This window comes from Macaca thibetana, chromosome 11 (genome assembly GCF_024542745.1).
Source record: "Macaca thibetana thibetana isolate TM-01 chromosome 11, ASM2454274v1, whole genome shotgun sequence".
NCBI classification, from domain to species: Eukaryota; Metazoa; Chordata; class Mammalia; order Primates; family Cercopithecidae; genus Macaca; species Macaca thibetana.
The window spans coordinates 129,001,147-129,020,904 of NC_065588.1; the positions used below are offsets into that span (position 1 = coordinate 129,001,147).

General features: G+C 48.3%; 2 protein-coding genes across 2 annotated transcripts in view; one reads left to right on the top strand and one right to left on the bottom strand.

The window, feature by feature from the left end:
* Window positions 1-19,758, bottom strand: part of POLE (DNA polymerase epsilon, catalytic subunit) — a 63,266-nt gene that overhangs the window by 19,140 nt on the left and 24,368 nt on the right. The window contains exons 22-32 of the mRNA XM_050747791.1: window positions 19,267-19,359; window positions 18,979-19,123; window positions 16,206-16,363; window positions 15,652-15,847; window positions 14,004-14,218; window positions 12,660-12,762; window positions 11,975-12,012; window positions 11,651-11,828; window positions 3,557-3,769; window positions 3,187-3,396; window positions 2,810-2,953 (exon numbers count right to left, since the gene is read on the bottom strand). Of these exons, the coding sequence (XP_050603748.1) occupies window positions 2,810-2,953; window positions 3,187-3,396; window positions 3,557-3,769; window positions 11,651-11,828; window positions 11,975-12,012; window positions 12,660-12,762; window positions 14,004-14,218; window positions 15,652-15,847; window positions 16,206-16,363; window positions 18,979-19,123; window positions 19,267-19,359 (1,693 nt within the window). The remainder of the gene's footprint in view (window positions 1-2,809; window positions 2,954-3,186; window positions 3,397-3,556; window positions 3,770-11,650; window positions 11,829-11,974; window positions 12,013-12,659; window positions 12,763-14,003; window positions 14,219-15,651; window positions 15,848-16,205; window positions 16,364-18,978; window positions 19,124-19,266; window positions 19,360-19,758) is intronic.
* PXMP2 (peroxisomal membrane protein 2) overlaps window positions 13,886-19,758 on the top strand; it is a 44,732-nt gene continuing 38,859 nt past the window's right edge. Inside the window, exon 1 of the mRNA XM_050747790.1 lies at window positions 13,886-13,889. The gene's annotated coding sequence lies outside the window, so the exon portion shown is untranslated. The remainder of the gene's footprint in view (window positions 13,890-19,758) is intronic.

A 19,758-nucleotide genomic window follows, 5' to 3' on the forward strand; every position in this document is an offset into this window, starting at 1 on the left:
TAAAAAATACAAAATTAGCTGAGTGTGGTGGTGTATGCCTGTAATCCCAGCTACTCGGGAGGCTGAGGCAAGAGAATTTCTTGAACCTGGGAGGCGGAGGTTGTGGTGAGCTGACATCGCGCCATTGCATTCCAGCCTGGGAAACAAGAGAGAAACTCCATCTCAAAACAAACAAACAAACAAATACATAAAAATAAATAAAATTTTTAAAAAACTCTGTAGAGAAGGGGTTTTGCCATGTTGCCCAGGCTGGTCTCGAATGCCTGAGCTCAAGCAATCCACCAGCCTCAGCCTCCCAAATTGCTGGGATTATAGGCATGCACCGCTGTGCCTGGCCAACACAGTTTCATTACAATGTTTCCGGGAAGAAAAAAAATCTGTTTCATCATACATCATTTTACTTAAAGTCATTTCACTTAAAATTGCAGTTTCTAAGGACCTATCAACGACATAAGGTGACGGCCTGCCGTGCACCTTAACATACCTAATGCGTGTGTGTTGGGCGGGATTTGGCTACAACTGATCTTAAAACATGAAACACAGAGGCAGGAGGATCGCTTGGGCCCAAGAGTACAAGGCTGCAGGGAGGCAAGATCATACCACTGCAGCCTGGGTGATGGAGTGAGACCATCTCAAAAACCAAAACAACAAAAGTCAAACAAAAATCCACAAATCCATAGTAACATTTTAAAAAGAGAGGGAAAGTAAAAGGAATAAACCCATTTGCCATGCCCTACCTTGAAAATTAAAAATAATTTAAAGGGAAAAAGCATTTCTCTTGCTTTAAAAAAAAAAAAAAACCCTTAGTGTGTCATACCTCTTGTATCTTGCCTTTTTTTTTTTTTTTTTTTTGAGACGGAGTCTCGCTCTGTCGTCCAGGCTGGAGTGCAGTGGCTGGATCTCAGCTCACTGCAAGCTCTGCCTCCCGGGTTCACGCCATTCTCCTCCCTCAGCCACCTGAGTAGCTGGGACTACAGGCGCCCGCCACCTCGCCCGGCTAGTTTTTCGTACTTTTTTTAGTAGAGACGGGGTTTCACCGTGTTATTAGCCAGGATGGTCTCGATCTCCTGACCTCGTGATCCGCCCGTCTCAGCCTCCCAAAGTGCTGGGATTACAGGCTTGAGCCACCGCACCCGGCCTCGTATCTTGTTTTTTAAGGAATAAACTAGAGTTCACTTCCACCTGATCTACACAAAGCTCTTCGTTATAAAGGAAACAGCTAATATACACGGGGGACAGAATCAGAAGATATTATCCTGGAGCCCCATGGACCCCATGAGACATGGATGCTGACACCATCCAGTCAAATGTCGAGGACAGGATATTCACACAGTGCCAGAGCCTCCCTCCAGAGATGAGCTGACAGTCGTAAAGAAAAGCAACCCAAAAGTAAGGGCACTTCTACACAGCCGTAGCTCCACAGCACCACGCATCTGAAGGCAGCCACAGCGCCACAGCACCACGCATCTGAAGGCAGCCGCAGCGCCACAGCACCACGCATCTGAAGGCAGCCGCAGCGCCACAGCACCACGCATCTGAAGGCAGCCGCAGCGCCACAGCACCACGCATCTGAAGGCAGCCGCAGCGCCACAGCACCACGCATCTGAAGGCAGCCGCAGCGCCACAGCACCATGCATCTGAAGGAAGGTGTGGAAATCCCACACTCCCACCTGTTCTCTGTGGTCTCAATGCCTCTGCGTCCGCTTTCCTTTTTTATCCACCCACTTTGGTCTCCCAAAGTGCTGAGATTACGGGTGTGAACCACCACACCTGGCTCTGCATCTATCTACTTTCTAGATGCACATTCTACTGAATCACCTGGCTGGAATTGAGTTTCACCTTCTCCAGAAAACCTCCTTGTGTAGGTACAAACGTGCACACCTCATCGCCCCAGCTACACGTCACTTCTTACGTGATTCACAGCATCCAGTCAAGAAATGTGCTGAGCTGACAGATTAACAACGGGGGGTTTGGGCCGAGATGCCACCTAAGAGCCTTGGCGCACTCATGGCCACATGAAAACCCCAGACTTTCTGCAGGTGGGAGGAGCCCAGCACAAAGACCCATCTACTGTAGGGTTCCATTGATATCAAATGCCCAAACAGGCAAACCCAGAGACAGGAAGTGGATCAGTGGCTACTGACGGCTGGGGGAGGATGGTGACAGGTAAGGGATGCAAGGTTTCTTTTTGGAGTGATGAAAATATCTGAAGAGGGGGCGAGGGGAGGGAGAGTATCAGGACAAACAGCTAATGCATGTGGGGCCTAATGCCCAGGTGACAGGGTGATGGGTGCAGCAAACAACCATGGCATATGCTTACTTATGTAACAAACCTGCACGTTCTGCACATGGATCCCAGAAATCAAAGTAAAATTAGAAAAAAAAAAAAGAAAATGTCAACATTGACTGGCAATAGTCATGCCACTAAAAGCCAATGAATTGTGCACTTTGAATGGGTGAGTTGGATGGCATGTAACTTTACATCCCAATAAAGCTGTTAACAGCCAAACATCCGATGGAGACAGAGTTCACAACCTCTAACAAACGCCACTCGGTTTGTCCCTGCGACACGGACCTCGCGGGCAGACAAGCTCATCGTGACAAGGACACCAGCAGCTCCATCCCCAGCACTCGCTCTGCTCTAGACTCTGCGCTCAGTGTTCACACACATTGTTTTGAGGAATTCCTACAACATCCCCATAAGGTACTGAGGAGATGGAGGCTCAAGGCCACGCTAGATCACGGGAAAGCCACCTCAGAGGCTGCCCAGGCAGATGACTGCAGAGACCAGCACCGGCTGCCTCCCTACCTTGCGATACGAAGTGCCCTCCTCCGCTTTAGCAACTCGCTGGTTCACGTAGAACACACGGGGGATGCTCAGCCTGATGCAGTGCAAGTCACTGCCAATGAGCGCCCACAGCCTGAACAGGCCGGCCTGGCTGGTCTCGCTGATCTGAAAGGCCACACGGACATACAGCACGTCACAGGACACACTGGAACCCACACACAGGGCCACCTCCCAGGTAGCTTCCAGCTCCCAGCACAGGGCCTTAGGCCTCCCTACAATGGGCAGGAAACTCCAGGCCCACTCCAATCCTCCCATCCCAGACCTCAGGGCCCAGCCGGACACCCCATCCCTGGGCCATCAGCAGAGCCACTGCCCTCCCCTTGGATCAAGGTCTACACCTGCACAATCTGCCACGGAAGGTCCAGGATGCTGCGGGCAGTTCTTCGCAAGAAGCTCCCCAGCCCCGTGGCAGGACCATCCCGGATGGCCCCAGGCCTCAGCACACCCTCTGCTGACTCCAGACGCTGCCTCTTCCTGCGGGCAAGGCGCTGCCGGGCCTGCAGCTGCCACTTCTTCTTGTGGAACCGGAGCCAGACAAGCCACTCCTCCTGGGATGGATGGTGAGCACAGCCCATGTGCAAGTGGTGAGATGGGAATGCCTGCCACGACTTTCTCACAAGCAGCCTCCCTAGGGGTCAGGACGCATCTCGGGCTCCCTGGGCTTTGCAGCAGACCCCTTAGAGGTAGTGTCACAACCGTGTGCCTTACCTGGGTGGTTCCTAGGGCGGGAGGCTGTCCCAAGATCTCCTGCCAGGGCACAGTCGGCGTGAGGTCCTGGGACTCCTCCTGGCTCTCCCAAAGAACTCGCTTCCTCTTCACAGCGACAGGGGCTGCTGGGTGAGGCGGCTTCACGAGGCCGAAGTCCTCCATGTCGGGAGCACTTGGCCTCGGACTGTCTTCTGAGGCCTCGGCCATCGTGACCTGCAAAAACCCAGTGAAGCCTTAAATCTCAGGATCTCCGGCTGGGCAGGGTGGCTCACGCCTGGAATCCCAGCACTTTGGGAGGCCAAGTCAGAAGAATTGCTTGGGGCCAGGAGTTTGGGACCAGTCTGGGTAACAGCAAGACCCTCTCTCTACAAAATATATTACAAATTAGCCAGGCGTGGTAGTGTGCCTGTAGTCCCAGCTACTTGGTGGGCTGAGGCAGGAGGATCAATTGAACCCAGGAGTCGGAGGCTGTGGCGAACCATGATCACACCACTGAACTCCAGCCTGGGCAAGAGTGAAACCTTGCCTCATAAAAACAGGCAAACAAGAATCTCAGGACCTCATCCCCACAAATTCCACTTCTCGAAATCTAATATAAGTGTACCACCTGAAATAGGATGTTTGTTTATACAAGTTTATTGAACTTTTAATAGTGAAGGCTGGGGGTGGTGGCTCACGCCTGTCATCCCAACACTTAGAGAGGCTGAGGTGGGCGGATCACTTGAGCCAGGAGTTTGAGACTAGCCTGGCCAACATGGTGAAACCCCATCTCTACAAAACACAGAAAAATTAGCTGGGCGTGGTTGTGTGCACCTGAGGTCCCAGCTACTTGGGAAGCTGAGGTGGAAGGATCACTTGAGCCCAGGAGGTGGGGGTTGCAGTGAGCCAAGGTTGCGCCACTGCATTCCAGCCTGGGCGACAGGGTGAGACCCTCTTTAACAAAACAAAACAAAACAAAACAAAACAAAAACAAAAACAAAGTGAGGCAGGGAGCGGTGGCTCACTATTGTAATCCCAGCACTTTGGGAGGTTGAAGTGGGCAGATCATGAGGTCAGGAGATTGAGACCATCCTGGCCAACACGGTGAAACCCCATCTCTATTAAAAATACAAAAAATTAGCCCGGCGTGGTGGCGGGCACCTGTAGTACCAGCTGCTGGGGAGGCTGAGGCAGGAGAATGGCGGGAACTCGGGAGGCAGAGGTTGCGTCACCGCACTCTAGCCTGGGCAACAGAGCAAGACTCCGTCTCAAAAAAAAAAAAAAAAAAAAAAAAAAAAGAAAGTGAAAAGATCAAACTGAAAAATAAAATGTCACTCAAGACTACCAATAAGTAAATCTTTGCATTTTGCCATGTTTGCTCCAGTATGCTCTTTTTATAAGAAAGAAAATGTTGCAAATAATGGGTACAGCCCTCTTCTGTCTGCCCCCACACACCTTTAAATTTTTACCACATGTCCACAGACATATGCCACAGCTGTAAGTTTTAACTTAAATAGTAACATGTGGGACACATCTGACTGCAACTTGTTTCCTTTTTTTAAATTTTTTTTTTGTTGAGACAGAGTCTCGCTCTGTCGCCCAGGCTGGAGTGCAGTAGTGCAACCTCGGCTCATTCCTAGCTCCGCCTCCTGGGTTCACGCCATTCTCCTGCCTCAGCCTCCCGAGTAGTTGGGACTACAGGTGCCCGCCACCACGCCCGGCTAATTTTTTTTTTTTTTTTTTTTGTATTTTTAGTAGAGACGGGGTTTCACCGTGTTAGCCAGGATGGTCTCGATCTCCTGACCGCGTGATCTGCCTGTCTCGGCCTCCCAAAGTGCTGGAATTACAGGTGTGAGCCACTGTGCCCAGCCTCCCTTTTTTTTTTGAAACAGAATCTCACTGTTGTCCAGGCTGGAGCGCAATGGCGTGATCTCGTCTCACTGCAACATTGCTTCCTGGGTTCAAGCGATTCTCCTGCCTCAGCCTCCCAAGAAGCCAGGATTACAAGCGCCTGCCACCAAGCCCGGCTAATTTTTTGTTGTATTTTTAGTAAAGATGGGGTTTCACCATGCTGGCCAGGCTGGTCTCGAACTCCTGACCTCAAGTGATCCACCCACCTCGGCTTCCCAAAGTGCTGGGATTACAGGCGTGAGCCACACGCCTGGTCCTGCAACTTGTTTCTTTACTCAGCCATGTGTTTTTGAGACTGACACCAGGTGAAACACGTACATATGATTCGTTCATTGTAACTGATGTAAAATGTTCCATCATACAAACACATCAGCCTGCCTACCCAGGACTTTGCAAATGAAGAATGACAAGTGCCTACTTTTTCAAAACTACAAACTGCGACTCAGCGACTATCTCTGTTATGTGTTGCCTGGTCCCGGAGAACAACCACCTCCAACACCACCTCCACCTCTAGCACCAGGGATTTTCTACTTCCTACAATCTTGATACTTGATGCCACCACACTTACTTGCTTGCAGTGTGACCTGCTATCTAAATATATCATGCTGCATTTACCTAATCAATAGTAAGGCCAAACATCTTCGTGGCCCTGTGCAGGCAACGCCCAAAATGGCCCGACTCCCACTTCCTGGTGTTCACACCCTGTGTGACTCCTTCCCTGAGTGGGGGTGGGACCCGGTGACTGCCCCTGATGAACAGACTCCAACAAAAGTCACGGAATGCCACTCCTGAGTGCACCTATAAAACACTGTGGCTTCTGTCTGGCTGGCACTCTCTCAAAAGCCAGCGCCATGCTGTGAGCTATCCCGTGAAGAGCCGTATGGAGCAGGGGACTAAGGATAATGTCCAGACAAAAGCCAAGGAGGAACCAAGTCCTGCCATCCCCATGGGAGGGAGCTCGGAAGTGGGTCCTTCTCCAGTGGAGCCCTCGGATACATGGGTACATTTAAGTTGCTAAGTTTTGGGGTCATTTGTTAGGCAGCAATAGACAGCTAACACACGTTTATGAGCCATTTCTAACTTTTGTACATTCTAAACCTCTTCAAAATGTGACTGAGGCCTTTGTTTCATGGTGACTTCTGTGCTACATATAAGTTTGTGTGTGTTGACTTCCTATCAGGAAAGTTTTCAAACATATACAAAAGCACAGTAACAAGCTCCCATGCTCTTATCACCAATGTCAACAATTACCGACATTCTGCGTTTCTTGTCCCAGACTACAGAAGATTTAACTTTTAATTAATTGATCATTCTTTCCCTTTGTGATGTTTTTCACATGTGCCTTAAAAAAGCCCTTCCCACCCCAGCATCATAACGACAGTCTCCTGAGCTGTTTACCAAAGCTTTTTGTTCTCTTTTTTCTTTTTTAAGACACAGGGGTCTCACTGTCACCCAGGCTGGAGTGCAGTGGTGTCATCTTGGCTCACTGCAGCCTCAACCTCCCAGGCTCCAGTGATCCTCCCACCTCAGCCTCTCAAGTAGCTGGGACTACAGGCATGCACAACCATTCCTAATTTTGTTGTGTAGATTTTTTTTTTTTTGGTAGAGATGAGGCCTCCCTGTGTTGCCCAGGCTGGTCTGGATCTTCTGGGCTCAACTGATCCTTCTTCCTTGGACTCCCAAAGCACTGCAATTACAGGCATGAGCCATCACACTCAGCCTTAGTTTTACACTCAGTGTGACACCAGCAACTTACTTCTTCAAATATGAAAAAACATTTTTACCAGCATCACTCACTGTGGTCCACTCTCTCCTTAACGATCTGTAATGGTTCCTCTGTGACCTACCAACTTCCAACTTCCAACTTCCAGCTTCCAGGAGAGTCTGTTTCTAGACTCCCAATCGGCTCTACTGCTCTCCTCTCATCGTTAAGACACCATGATAGCGTGTCTCGTTACACAGTAAGATTAACATGCCCTCCTTATTCTTCAAAATTCTTTGGTTATTCTTATCCTTACTCTTTATATGAATTTTAAGATTCATCTGTCAAGTTCTATCCAAAAAGCTTTTTACAGATTTTTTTATTGGAATTACACTGAATTTTATGAATTAATATGGGGCAAACTGCCATATTTTAATACTGAGTCCTTGCATCTGTAAAGATGGTACCTCTTTTTGTTACTTAGGTAAATTTTTATATGTTCAATAAAGTTGTGTATAGGCCAGGCATGGTGGCTCACACCTGTAATCCCAGTGCTTTGGGAGGCCCAGGCAGGAGGATCACTTGAGCCCAAGAGTTTAATATCAGCTTAGGCAACAGTGAGATCTGCCCGCCTCGGCCTCCCAAAGTGCTGGGATTACAGGCGTGAGCCACCACGCCCGGTCAAAAGCTACAGATTTTTATCTTACCTTGGTATCTAATTGTTGCTGAAATACATATTAGTTAACACAAAATCTAGGTTTCCTTACATTTTCTGTTAAATTATATCGTCTGTAAATAATAAGCTGATGTCTCCCTTTTCAATCCTTAAAATTCAATTCTTTTTCTGGTTTAATTATACTGGCTAGATCTCCAAACTGTTTTGAACAGAAGCAGTGGTTAAAAGGCATCCCTTTGTTACTCCTTACTTCAATGCTTCCAGTATTTTGTGGTTAAGTGTGAGGTCTGCTGTTAGGTTTCGAAAACACTTTATCAGGTTAAGAAATATCTCTTCTGATTTTGATTGTTCAAAGCTTTATCATGAACAGATGTTAAAGTTTTACCACATGTTGTTTCTGCATCTACTGGAGATGATCCTATGAGTTTTCTCCTTTAATGATGAATTAGTGGATTTCTCTCAAGAAAAACTCACTTGGCAGATTCTAAAATTAAACAGTGCTTGCTATTCTTGGCATAAGTCCTAGCTGGTCATATCGTTATTGTTCATGTATGTTAATATTTTTTCATCTATTGTTCATGGCCCGTAACTTTCCTTTCCTGTTTTCAATTATGTTACCAAAGTAACAAGGATTGCCAAGGTTACCAAATGAGCTAAGTGTTTTTTTTCCTTTTTCTCTTAAAAATCATTTGGGTTTGGTGTTTCTTTTACACTTTTTTTTTTTGTCTCTCTTTTTTTTTTCCGTCTTTTTTTTTTTTCCTTTTTGTGGAGAATGGGGTCTCACCATATTGTGCAGGTAGGTCTCGAACTCCTGGGCTCAAGCTATCCTCCCGCCTCTGCCTCCCTGAAAGCTGGGATTATAGGCATGAGCCACCACGCCCGGCCTGTTTCTTTGTAAGTGTCAATTTCTGTGATGGTTAAAGTTCTATTCAGGTTTTCATTACTTCTTAGGTCAGTGCATAACTTGAGGATACTGTCCATTCCATCTATGTTTTCCAACTGTTTAGCAGAAAATGGGAATCATTCCATTTTTTAAGGCTTTACTATATCTATAATGATGTCTATTTTCATTAAAATAAAAATAAAAAACTCCATCCTGAAAAACATGTAACCAGCCAGTACAACACGACAAAACCTTGTCTCTACAAAAAAATACAAAAATTAGCTGGGCGTGGTGGTGTGCGCTCATAGTCCCAGCTATGCAGGAGGCTGAGGCAAGTGGATCAATTGAGCCCGGGAGGTCAAGGCTGCAGTGAGCCATGATTGTGCCACTGTACTCCAGCCTGGGTGACACAATGAGACCTTGTCTCAAAAGAAAAGAAAAAGATGTGACTATTTCCTAAGTCTTTTCAAAGAACAACATTTTAATTGTATTGCTTGTTTCACTCATTCTGGCTCAATTTTGTAACTTCTTTCTTTTCTTTCTTTTTTTTTTTGAGACGGAGTCTCGCTCTGTCACCCAGGCTGGAGAGCAGTGGCATGATCTCAGCTCACTGCAAGTTCCACCTCCCGGGTTCATGCCATTCTTCTGCCTCAGCCTCCCCAGTAGCTGGGACTACAGGCACCCGCCATCATGCCTGGCCAATTTTTTGTAATTTTAGTAGAGGTGGGGTTTCACTGTGTTAACCAGGATGGTCTCGATCTCCTGACCTTGTGATCCGCCCACCTCAGCTTCCCAGAGTGCTGGGATTACAGGCGTGAGCCACCGCACCCAGCCTCTTTTCTTTCTTGAGTTGGGGTCTCCTTGTGTTGCCCAGGCTGGAGTGAAGTGCCTGTTCATAGGTGCCATCATAGCCCACTACAGCCTCAAATTCCTGGGCTCAAGCAATCCTCCTGCCTCTCAGCCTTCCGAATAGCTAGGACTACAGGTGTGTACCACCATGCCTGGTTACCTTTATAACTCTTTATAACTTCTTTCTGTCTACTTCCTCTGACGGATCTGTTGTACTCTAACTTCTTCAGTTGGAAACTTAATTTTCGATTTTTCTTTACTAATATATGCATTTAGATATATAAATGTGTATACAAGTCCTGTTTAACTGCATACTACAAATTTTGATAGTGTATTTACATTTAGTTCCAAGTATTGTCTAAGTTCTATGACTTTTTCGATCCACAAGTTATTTCTGTGGTTTTTTACCACATACAAACATGGTCTGTATTTAGGTTATCTAGAACTGGCTGCAGCTTACTCTGTGGTATATATATGGTCACTAATTTATGTATTCTTGAAAAGGATAGGTATTCTCTAATTTTAGTGCAAGACTACATTTGTTCACTAAATGTATTATAGCTAGTGACTAAATCTAGTTAGTTGATTGTGTCATTCCAAACATATTTTTGCTGATTTTTGGTCTGCTCCAACTATTAGTTGAGGGAGGGATGTCAACATCTCCCAAACTGATTGGAGGTAAATTCTTCTTATAATTAGGTAAATGTTTACATTATTTAGTGTGAAGCTACATTGTTACAATTAGTATATATTTCCAGAGAATTGTGACTTTCAGTATTATTTAACAACCGTCGTTATGTTTCCTAATACTTTTGGTTTAGAGTATTTTGTCTGGTATTAATACAGCTGCATCAGCTTTCTTTTGGTTAACATTTACCTGGTATGCATATTTTTTAGTCCTTTTGCTTTTTCTATGTCCTATCTTTTCAATTTAACTCTTGGCTGGGTGCAGTGACTTATGCCTGTAATTCCAGCACTTTGGGAGGCCGAGGCGGGTGCATTCACCTGAGGTCAGGAGTTTGGGACCAGCCTGGCCAACATGTTGAAACCCCATCTCTACTAAAAATTTTAAAAAATTTAAAAACTTAAAATTAGCTAGGCATAATGGTGTGCTCCTATAATCCCAGCTACACTGGAGGCCGAGGCAGGAGAACTGCTTAAACCCGGGAGGCGGAAGCTGCAGTGAGCCAAGATTGAGCCACTGCACTCCTGCCTGGGAGACAGAGCAAGATTCCATCTCGGGGAGGTGGGTAAAGAATATATATATATAACTCTTACAAATGAGACAGTTAAATTTTAAAATCCAATCCATCTCAGAACCTTTTTCTTTCTTTCTTTCTTTTTTTGAGACAGTCTCGCTCTGTCGCCCAGGCTGGAGTGCAGTGGTACGATCTTGGCTCACTGCAAGCTCTGCCTCCTGGGTTCACACCATTCTCCTGCCTCAGCCTCCCGAGTAGCTGGGACTACAGGTGCCTGCCACCACGCCCGGCTAATTTTTTGTATTTTTAGTAGAGACGGGGTTTCACCGTGTTAGCCAGGATGGTCTTGATCTTCTGACCTTGTGATCCGCCCACCCTGGCCTCCCAAACTGCTGGGATTACAGTGTGAGCCCCAGCACCCTGCCAAAGAACGTTTTTCTTATCATGTGAGTTTGTATACTGCTCTAATTTATAGTTTACTTCTAATTTTCAGTACTTAAGAATTTTCCTTTTGCTCTTCTGACTTTCACTGTACCTTTTATTACACTGTGTCCTGTGTTTCCACAGGAAAGATATTCATTTCACGTTCAGAAAACTGGGGCTTCAAGAGACAGTGATCTGCCCAAGGCACTGAGTCTAATTAGTACACCCTAATATTTTCATATAAGGAGACAGTTCCTTGCCCTCACCTGAGGCTCACAATGGTGTCCTATTAACAAGAGTGACATGCAGAGTTAGAGAGTAAAGTGCCAAGGGGCACGTTTTCAGAAAAAGTCCACTTTCAACACTTGAACACGGTGTGCTTCACTATAGCACACACAGCAATGCAAGGAGCCTGGTGTCCTGCATGTCACGAGGATCCCGCCCAGCCTGGCCTCGGCGGCCCCACCATCACCTGTCTCCTGCCCTCCAGGGTGAAGAGCTCACTGATCTTCTTCTGCTTGTAGACATCATTCTTCTCCAGCAGTTTTTTGTGCAACCAGTCGGGGTGTTTGACGCGTGGCACTGGGTTCTTTACCTGTGTGAGGCCAACACCCATCAGGGAGAGTTCCTTGTCTGACTGCACGGATGATCTTTTCATCCCCATGTAGTAGTCCCCCAGAATGCCGCTGACCCCGCTCCTTGGTCTGAACACAGGAAACCTGCTGCGGCCATGTGTGGGGCTCACTTGGTGCTGCAGGCAGAGGGATGGTGATGATCTGTCTGAGGCTCATGGCGCAGGCCCAGCCGCTCAATGTAGTAGTCCCAATCCAGAATCTGTGTGTGCAGGAAACAGGCAGAGAATGGTGGGTGGCAGCGGCCATGTGTGGCACTTGGTGCCAGGCAGAGTGTGGGTGGGCTCACTTGGTGCTGAAAACACAGGGCATGTGTGAAACGCTGGTGTCTTGTTTGGGGCTCACTTGGTGCCCAGAAACTCTATGAGCGGCCAAGGTGCCCACTTGGTGCTGAACACAGGAAACAGCAGAGGACATGGTGGGTGGCAAGGCAGGGAGCTCACTTGGTTGAAACACAGAGAATGGTGGGTGACTCTCACTTGGTGCTGATCACAGAGAGGGTAGTAGGCTCACTTCGTGCTGAACACAGGGCTAAACGCTGTGTCTTGTTTAATCCTCCCTGGTCTCAGTCAAGGCATCCAATGACTCCTCCAGATCACAGAGCTAGTAGGTGGCTGAGCCAACACCCCTGGTCTCAGTCCATCCAATAGAATAGCTAAGGGGCCCTAGGCACTTCATGTTTTCCGTTTGCCCTAAAGGGTTATTAGTTCCTCACCTATTACTTATCAGAAAGGAAGAAGTCAGGAGTGAAGACGCCAGACAAAAAAACATAATCCAACTCAGACATATTCTGCTCTGTCTAGCTTTCCTTGTAAACTTTGAAGAGTAGAAAATGCAACTGGCACTCACTGCTCGAATATCAAAGTCTTGAAGGGAAGAGCTCTTGAGCCATTTCCGGAGAAAGTGCTTCCTCACCATAGGCTCTGCTTGGAAAATGGCAAGTGGGATGGCCCTGGGTGAGGAAGACAGGCACACAGCTCAGTAATAGTGAAAATCACCCAAAATCTGATCATAATTCTTATCAAATGAACATGGAAATAAGGACTTGTAACAGCTGTTCACAAATATCAATGTACACATCTGCGTGCATATGTATGCACAAACATGCCTACAGGTTCCTCGGTAACACGTGCATGTGTATGTGTAAACACATGCACGTGTGTATGTAACCATGTCTACATGTTCCTCATGGTGTAACCATGTGCATGCATACTCATAAATGCATGTGTGTAAACATGTCTACGTTTTTCACTGAGTAACCACGCGCATGCGTATAGGCAAAGATGTGCATGTGTGCGTAAACATGTCTGTGTTTCTCACTGAGTAACCACGTACATGCATATAGGCAAACAGGTGCACGTTCATAACTGTGTCTACATGTTCCTCGCTGAGAAACACACAGAAGACTCTGGCTGCTTTCTAGAAAGAATGAGCCTGTTTTCATGTCACTAGCAAAGCAACTGGCAACCGTCAGTGCTTCTGTTTCACTGGAGGAAACATCTGTGGTGAATACTGCAAACATAAGGAGACTTAAAGATGACACGCACACTATGCATCCACTCGGCTCCATCAAGCTCCAACACTTGGCCACTTCGACTTCCTGTGTGAGATGATTAGAGTGAAGCCCTGTGTGACCCCAACCTATTCCCTCCTCACACAGAAGTAAAGACAACCTTTATTCTGGTGTTTATCATCAACCCCATGCAGGCATTTGTACTGGTCCTATTTGTATATAACCACCAAAAAAAAAAAAAGCAGTTTCCGTGTTTTTAAGTTTTACATACATGGAGGCATAAGGGTCTTCCTTCAACCTGATTTTTACTTTTTTCTCCAACATGATTTCAAACTGTCAGTGCTGTAACCTGTAGCTGCAATTCAACCCTTTGAACTCTGGTATAGTGTATCTCATTCCCTACTAAATAACAATTATCCATTTCTGGTTGATGGACACTTATGCCATCCCCAAACTTGGTATTAAACACAGCCCAAATCTGTAAGGAACCCCTCACCTCTCCGTGACAGGGGGAGCCCTCACCTCTCCGTGACAGGGGGAGCCCTCACCTCTCCGTGACAGGGGGGAGCCCTCACCTCTCCGTGACAGGGGGAGCCCTCACCTCTCCGTGACAGGGGGAGCCCTCACCTCTCCGTGACAGGGGGAGCCCTCACCTCTCCGTGACAGGGGGGAGCCCTCACCTCTCCGTGACGGGGGAGCCCTCGGGCTTGCGGGAGATGATGTAGCGGCAACTCAGTCCTGCATCCTTGACCATCTGGTCTCCCAGGAACTCAGCCAGGCGCTTTGCTGTGCTGATGGATGTAGACTTCTGCTCCCCGTAATCTTCCAGCTTCCGAGACATGGAACGGTTCTCAGAGATGAGCTCGAACAGCTCAGAGTCAGGCATGTTGGCTGCCTAGAGAAAGACAACGCATAAAACACTGCAGAAATCAAGGGCAGAGTCTGGACTCACCCTGGACTGTGCTCCTCTAGGCCATGCCTTTCTCTAGCCTGAGACGCAAAAGGCTGCAATTTCAAAGAGCTCTCTCATATGCCTGTGTGGCAATACTTTAAAAGACACACACATAAAACTTTAGCTTTTATTTTATTTTTTGAGACACGGTCTCGTTCTGTCACCCGGGCTGGAGCGCAGTGGTGCAATCTCAGCTCACTAAAACCTCCCCTCCAGGGTTCGAGCGATTCTCGTGCCTCAGCCTCCCAAGTAGTTAAGATTACAGGCACGCGCCACCACATCCAGCTAATTTTTGTATTTTTAGTAGAGAAAGGGTTTTGCCATGTTGGCCACGCTGGTCTCCAGCTCCTGACCTCAAGTGATCTGCCCGCCTACGTCTCCCAAGTGCTGGGATTACAGGCGTGAGCCACCACGCCTGGCTTGGCTTGTTTTATTAAACTGTGCACAAAATATCAAGGAGAATTTACTGAAGAGCACCAAGGCTGCAGAAAAGGATGTTGCTCTGCCTAAGACAGGAAGTTTTTCTCCTTGAAAGGAAGAGAAAGAAGGGGCAGGAAGAGCCAGAAGAGAGGAAAGAGAAACTCCGGCCTGCTGGAAAGTGGCCTGAGCAGTTCCAGTGTGGCGTCCACATCCAGCTGGAGCTGCTGCTTTGCACACATGTTCCTGACCACAGGCCCCCCCACATCCTGTAAGGGGTGCTGGGCTCATGAATATTCTGTGTGAAACCCCCAGTGCTCCCTTGCACATGTGTGTCGCTCTATACAAGACAATATGCCAAGAAACAGAAGCCCACACAGCAAAGCAAGTCAGGAAAGCACTGCACTGTTCTAGTATTCCTTCTACCCAAGACGCCTGTGCCTGGGAAACATGCACCGAGATGTTGAATGCAACACCATGTATAACAATGGAAATGTGAAACCTAACTGGTAGTAAATAATCGTGGACTAGTTATGTAAATTACGGTATGTAAACTGATAAAATGTCATGTAGCCTGAAAAACATAAAAAATACAAAGTAACAGAAATAAGTAAATATCTCAGGCTGGAGTGCAGTGCTGCAATCACAGCTCATTGTGGCCTCTACTTCCTGGTCTCAAGTGATCCTCCCAAGTAGCTGGGACCACAAGCACGCATCACCATGCCGGGCTTATCACACTATTTAGAAAAACGTTTCCTTCACAGAGTTGTGTCCCTGGATGCAGAAGCTGAGGGGAACTCCAAGGGATAATTGTGCTCAGGAGGTCTTGGGATTTCATCAGGATTGGCCCTGAGTTCTTCAGTCACCTTGGTCTCCAGGAGCCCAAGAAGTACGGGGTCCCCTTCTTGCAGGGTCCTTCATCCTTCAGAGCAGGTGAGGATGGAGGGTACAGCCTTTACCTTGCTGTACAGCACGTCCAGCCAGTAGTCAGCCACCTTGGCTACAGAGCCATACACCTCTTCCAGCGTGCTGCCCTTGAGGAAGGCCTCAAACACCGAGGACTGGAAGATCTTAATCAGCTGCAGTTCCCCGCGGCGTTTGACCTCAAAGCCCTTGAGCTCAGCCAGAGAACCGTCTTCATTGAACACAGCATACCTGAAAAAAAAAAAAAGGCAAGCACAGCAGTGGCAAGGAGCACTGGCGAGCCACCAGCTATGCCTCATCCTCTCTGCCTGCCTCTTCCCTTTCCAACCCTCCACTTGTCATCCACCAGGCAGCAAACATCTCTCCCCCTCAGGCCACTGCTTCTCTAAAAGGAAAATGACTGAAGGGCCTGTAGCCAGAGCCAGAATACAGCAGCAGGCAGACAGAGCTGGTGCAAATGGAATCAGTAAGACCACAAGAACCCAGGTCTGTGTCTATCCTGGCTCCTGATCCAACCTCCTTTCTGGGTTAAATTTAATCTATCTCAATCCATGTACTTTCTAAAGCACAAAAGCCATGAGAGTCCCACCTCTTCTTCAGTTTCTTGCCTTCCTCCTTGGAGGCTGGAAGAATCATGGCAAGGTAGGGCCCATCAACCTCAAAAAAGATGCTGTTCTCTGAGCGGGTGACATAGGTGAGTGAGGACGGCTCGGCCAGCTCCTGGTACTGGTCATTGGTGAAGCCTTCCTGAGAAACGATAGTGAAGAGCGAGCAGCTTCACTTATGACGGCCCAAACCTGGAAACCACCTGGTGTCCCTCCAGGAGTGGATGGATTGGCAAACTGAGGCTTTTCCACATAACCGACACGACTTGGCAGTATGAAAGAAGGAAGTTCTGATGCACACAACCAAGTGGTGAAACTCAGGTGTATCTGTTAGGTCCAAGAAGCCAGACCCAAAAGGCTATATGCCATATGCTTCCATTTACATGACATTTTCAACAAAGCAAAATTATAGTACAAAAAACACACTGGGGGTTGCCAGGGTTTCGGGGTAGGGAGAGGATTTGCTGACAAAGCGGTTGCAGCTGTTCTGTGTTGCTCTGTGGTGCTGGACACACACACTATGCACCTGTCCAAACCCACAGCGCTGTATGCTACAGAGTGAACATCACTGTGTGCAAATTACAAACCATCCAGTCATGGTGCTGGGATCCCAAGAGGGGTGCAGACCGGACCAAATGAGCCCAACAGCACTGTGGACGTACAGCACAACATGCTGACAGCGTGGGGAGGAAGGAGTTGCCCTGTGAACTCTGCTGACTGGACAGGGTAAGGCTGGAAACAAAAGTAACTATCTACAAACGCTGTACAGTGGCAGTGAAATTACTTCTCATGGGGCACAAGTCTGTGAGCAATTCTTTTTTTTTTTTTTTTTTTTTTGAGACGGAGTCTCGCTGTGTCTCCCAGGCTGGAGTGCAGTGGCGTGATCTCGGCTCACTGCAAGCTCCGCCTCCCAGGTTCACGCCATTCTCCCGCCTCAGCCTCCCAAGTAGCTGAGACTACAGGCGCCCGCCACCACGCCCGGCTAGTTTTTTTTTGTATTTTTAGTAGAGACGGGGTTTCACCATGTTAGCCAGGATAGTCTCGATCTCCTGACCTCGTGATCCACCCGCCTCGGCCTCCCAAAGTGCTGGGATTACAGGCTTGAGCCACCGTGCCCGGCCGTGAGCAATTCTAAAACCACTTTACATGTACTCTAGGATTGAGCAAACACATATATTGAGAAATTAGAAACAGGTTTATCACTGCAGGAGAAAGAAGCCACTAATAAGAAAGGGGCAATTCATGTGTTTAAACGCATCCAGGCAGCCAGACACAGAAATAAGCAGCTCTGTGTGCGTGCGTTACTAGACACGTACTTCCTTGGCTGCCTCCACTGTGAGAGACGGAAGCCATGACACTCCCGGGAACAGTGAGCATAGCCCGCGCCCATCTCGGGTTTTTACATCATTCTTCTTGGAGAACTGGCTGACTCCAGGTTGGAGCAGGGAAAATACAAGATGAGGTTGGTGGACCTTACAGTACCACAAAGTAAGAAAGTGCTCCAGAAACAAAGACAAGAGGGCATGTCCCAAGAATACGCCACAAACCAGGAGGCCCCAGTGGCCCAAGGGGAACATGTGGAGCCGAAGCCACTCTGGTCCTAAGAACAATAACCCCAGGATGTCCACTCTGATCCGCAAATCCACACTGATGTCAATGAGCAGACAAATAAGTGAGAACAAATGGGAAAGAAGGATAACAACGCTTCCCTACAGGATCCCAATTAATACAGTAGAAGGAATGGGGGAAACAGACAATTGCCAGGGAAAACCACCACAGGAAACCCCAGCTATAACTGCTTCAGGTGCGGCCCACCAGCAACGCTAACACAGTGGACAGAAGCTTACGGAGCAGCTGGGGACGCACGGTCTCAAAGCACCTGCTCCACGGTATTTATTTGCTGCTGTGATGGCTCTAATACATGTCCAGAAACTCTGACAGCCCTCCTCCAGGGACGCTTATTCCTCTCCACTGGGTGTGTATTTACGACTGAGGATCCGCATAGGAGGGGGCACAGGAGCGCCACAGTAAGGCCTGCAGAAGCCCCTCAGGCAGGAGACTAAGCCAACCCCACAATACACCCACATCACCACACCACCACAAACCAACATGATGCACCTGAGAACGTGGGGAGGGTGTCACCCCTGTGGAGTTGCTCCAAAAACCCAAATCACCTCAGTCTAGTCACAAGAAACAACAGACAACCCCTAATCAAGGGACAGCCAACCATCGCCTGGCCGGCACCACCAAAGGGTGAGGTCGTGACACAAGGACCAGGACAGGACAACTCATCTCCACGTGGGTCCTTGCCGGGATCCTGGGAGAGAGGAGGGGCTGTGGTGGGAAAACGGGAAATCCAGGTGAGGTCTGCGGTGCAGTTACAGGGACACAGACATAGGTTTCTTAGTTTTGACAAGCGCACCATGGTTTATGCGAGGTCAGCGTTACGGGAAGCAGGTTGATGGAGATACAGAAATTCTCTGTACTATTTTTGTAATTTCCTGTAAGTTTAAAATTATTTCAAAATAAAAAGTTAAAAGCAAAAAAGTCTGGGTGCTATGCTGAAAGAGAAAGGAGTGGAATCACTTGATACCTTCTGACCATGGTCTTCAGGCTACAGAAAAGCAATGTGAGCAGTGCTGGGAGGGTGCTGGGTGCCAGGAAGGCACGCACACTGTGAGGTGCTGCAGAGCCAGTGACGTCAGGGCACTGACACCAGGCCAGCCAGCGCTTCAGGACCGGAGGCCCCAGACTAACCTTGACCATGATGTTCAACATGGCGCCTGGGTAGGAGATGGTCACCTTGGGCTTCTTCGCATTGGTCGTCTTGAAGACAAAATTTTCTGGGAAGCTATTAGGCAGGACGCACCATATTCCATCTGTGTCCAGCTCTAAGGGCCTCCTTCAGAGAAAGAGAGGAGCAAGGTCATGAGTTCCCCTTTCCTTCCCGCCCAGTGTGTGGCCTCCAGTCTTCCCTCCTTCCTTCCTGCCCACGTTTGCCCCCAGGACCTGCTCCCAGCCCCACGGCTCCCCTTCTGCGCTCACCCAATTTGCTCGATCAGCTCCCGCGCCTGGGTGATGATGTTGGCCCCTGTGAAGCAGACGATGCCAGCCATCTCCATGGAGTACCAGCGAGCCCTGAGAGGACACCACAAACTGGTGGGTGGGGCTGGCATGGCTCCTCCAGGGGGTATCAGAGGCAGTAAGGAGTAGGGAGGAGGACAAGGAGAGACACAACAGGGACAAGGGAGGCAGCCAAACGTGCATGTACCAGGACAGAACTAAGGTAGAATCTGGCTGTGCCCGAGGACACTTCTCTGTCCTCGCCTTGGTGCCCAGCATGGCTCAGGAAGGATCTGGAAGGGTGCAATATGTGCCACTGCGTCCTGAGTTCAGGACTCCAGCCTCAGCAGGACTCTGAGTTCAGGACTCCAGCCTCAGCAGGACTCTTAATACCACCCAGGACCATTCACACCTTCTCTACTCTCTTCACACCTCCTCCCAAGCCCCATTCTCACCTCCAGCTTCTCAGAGAAA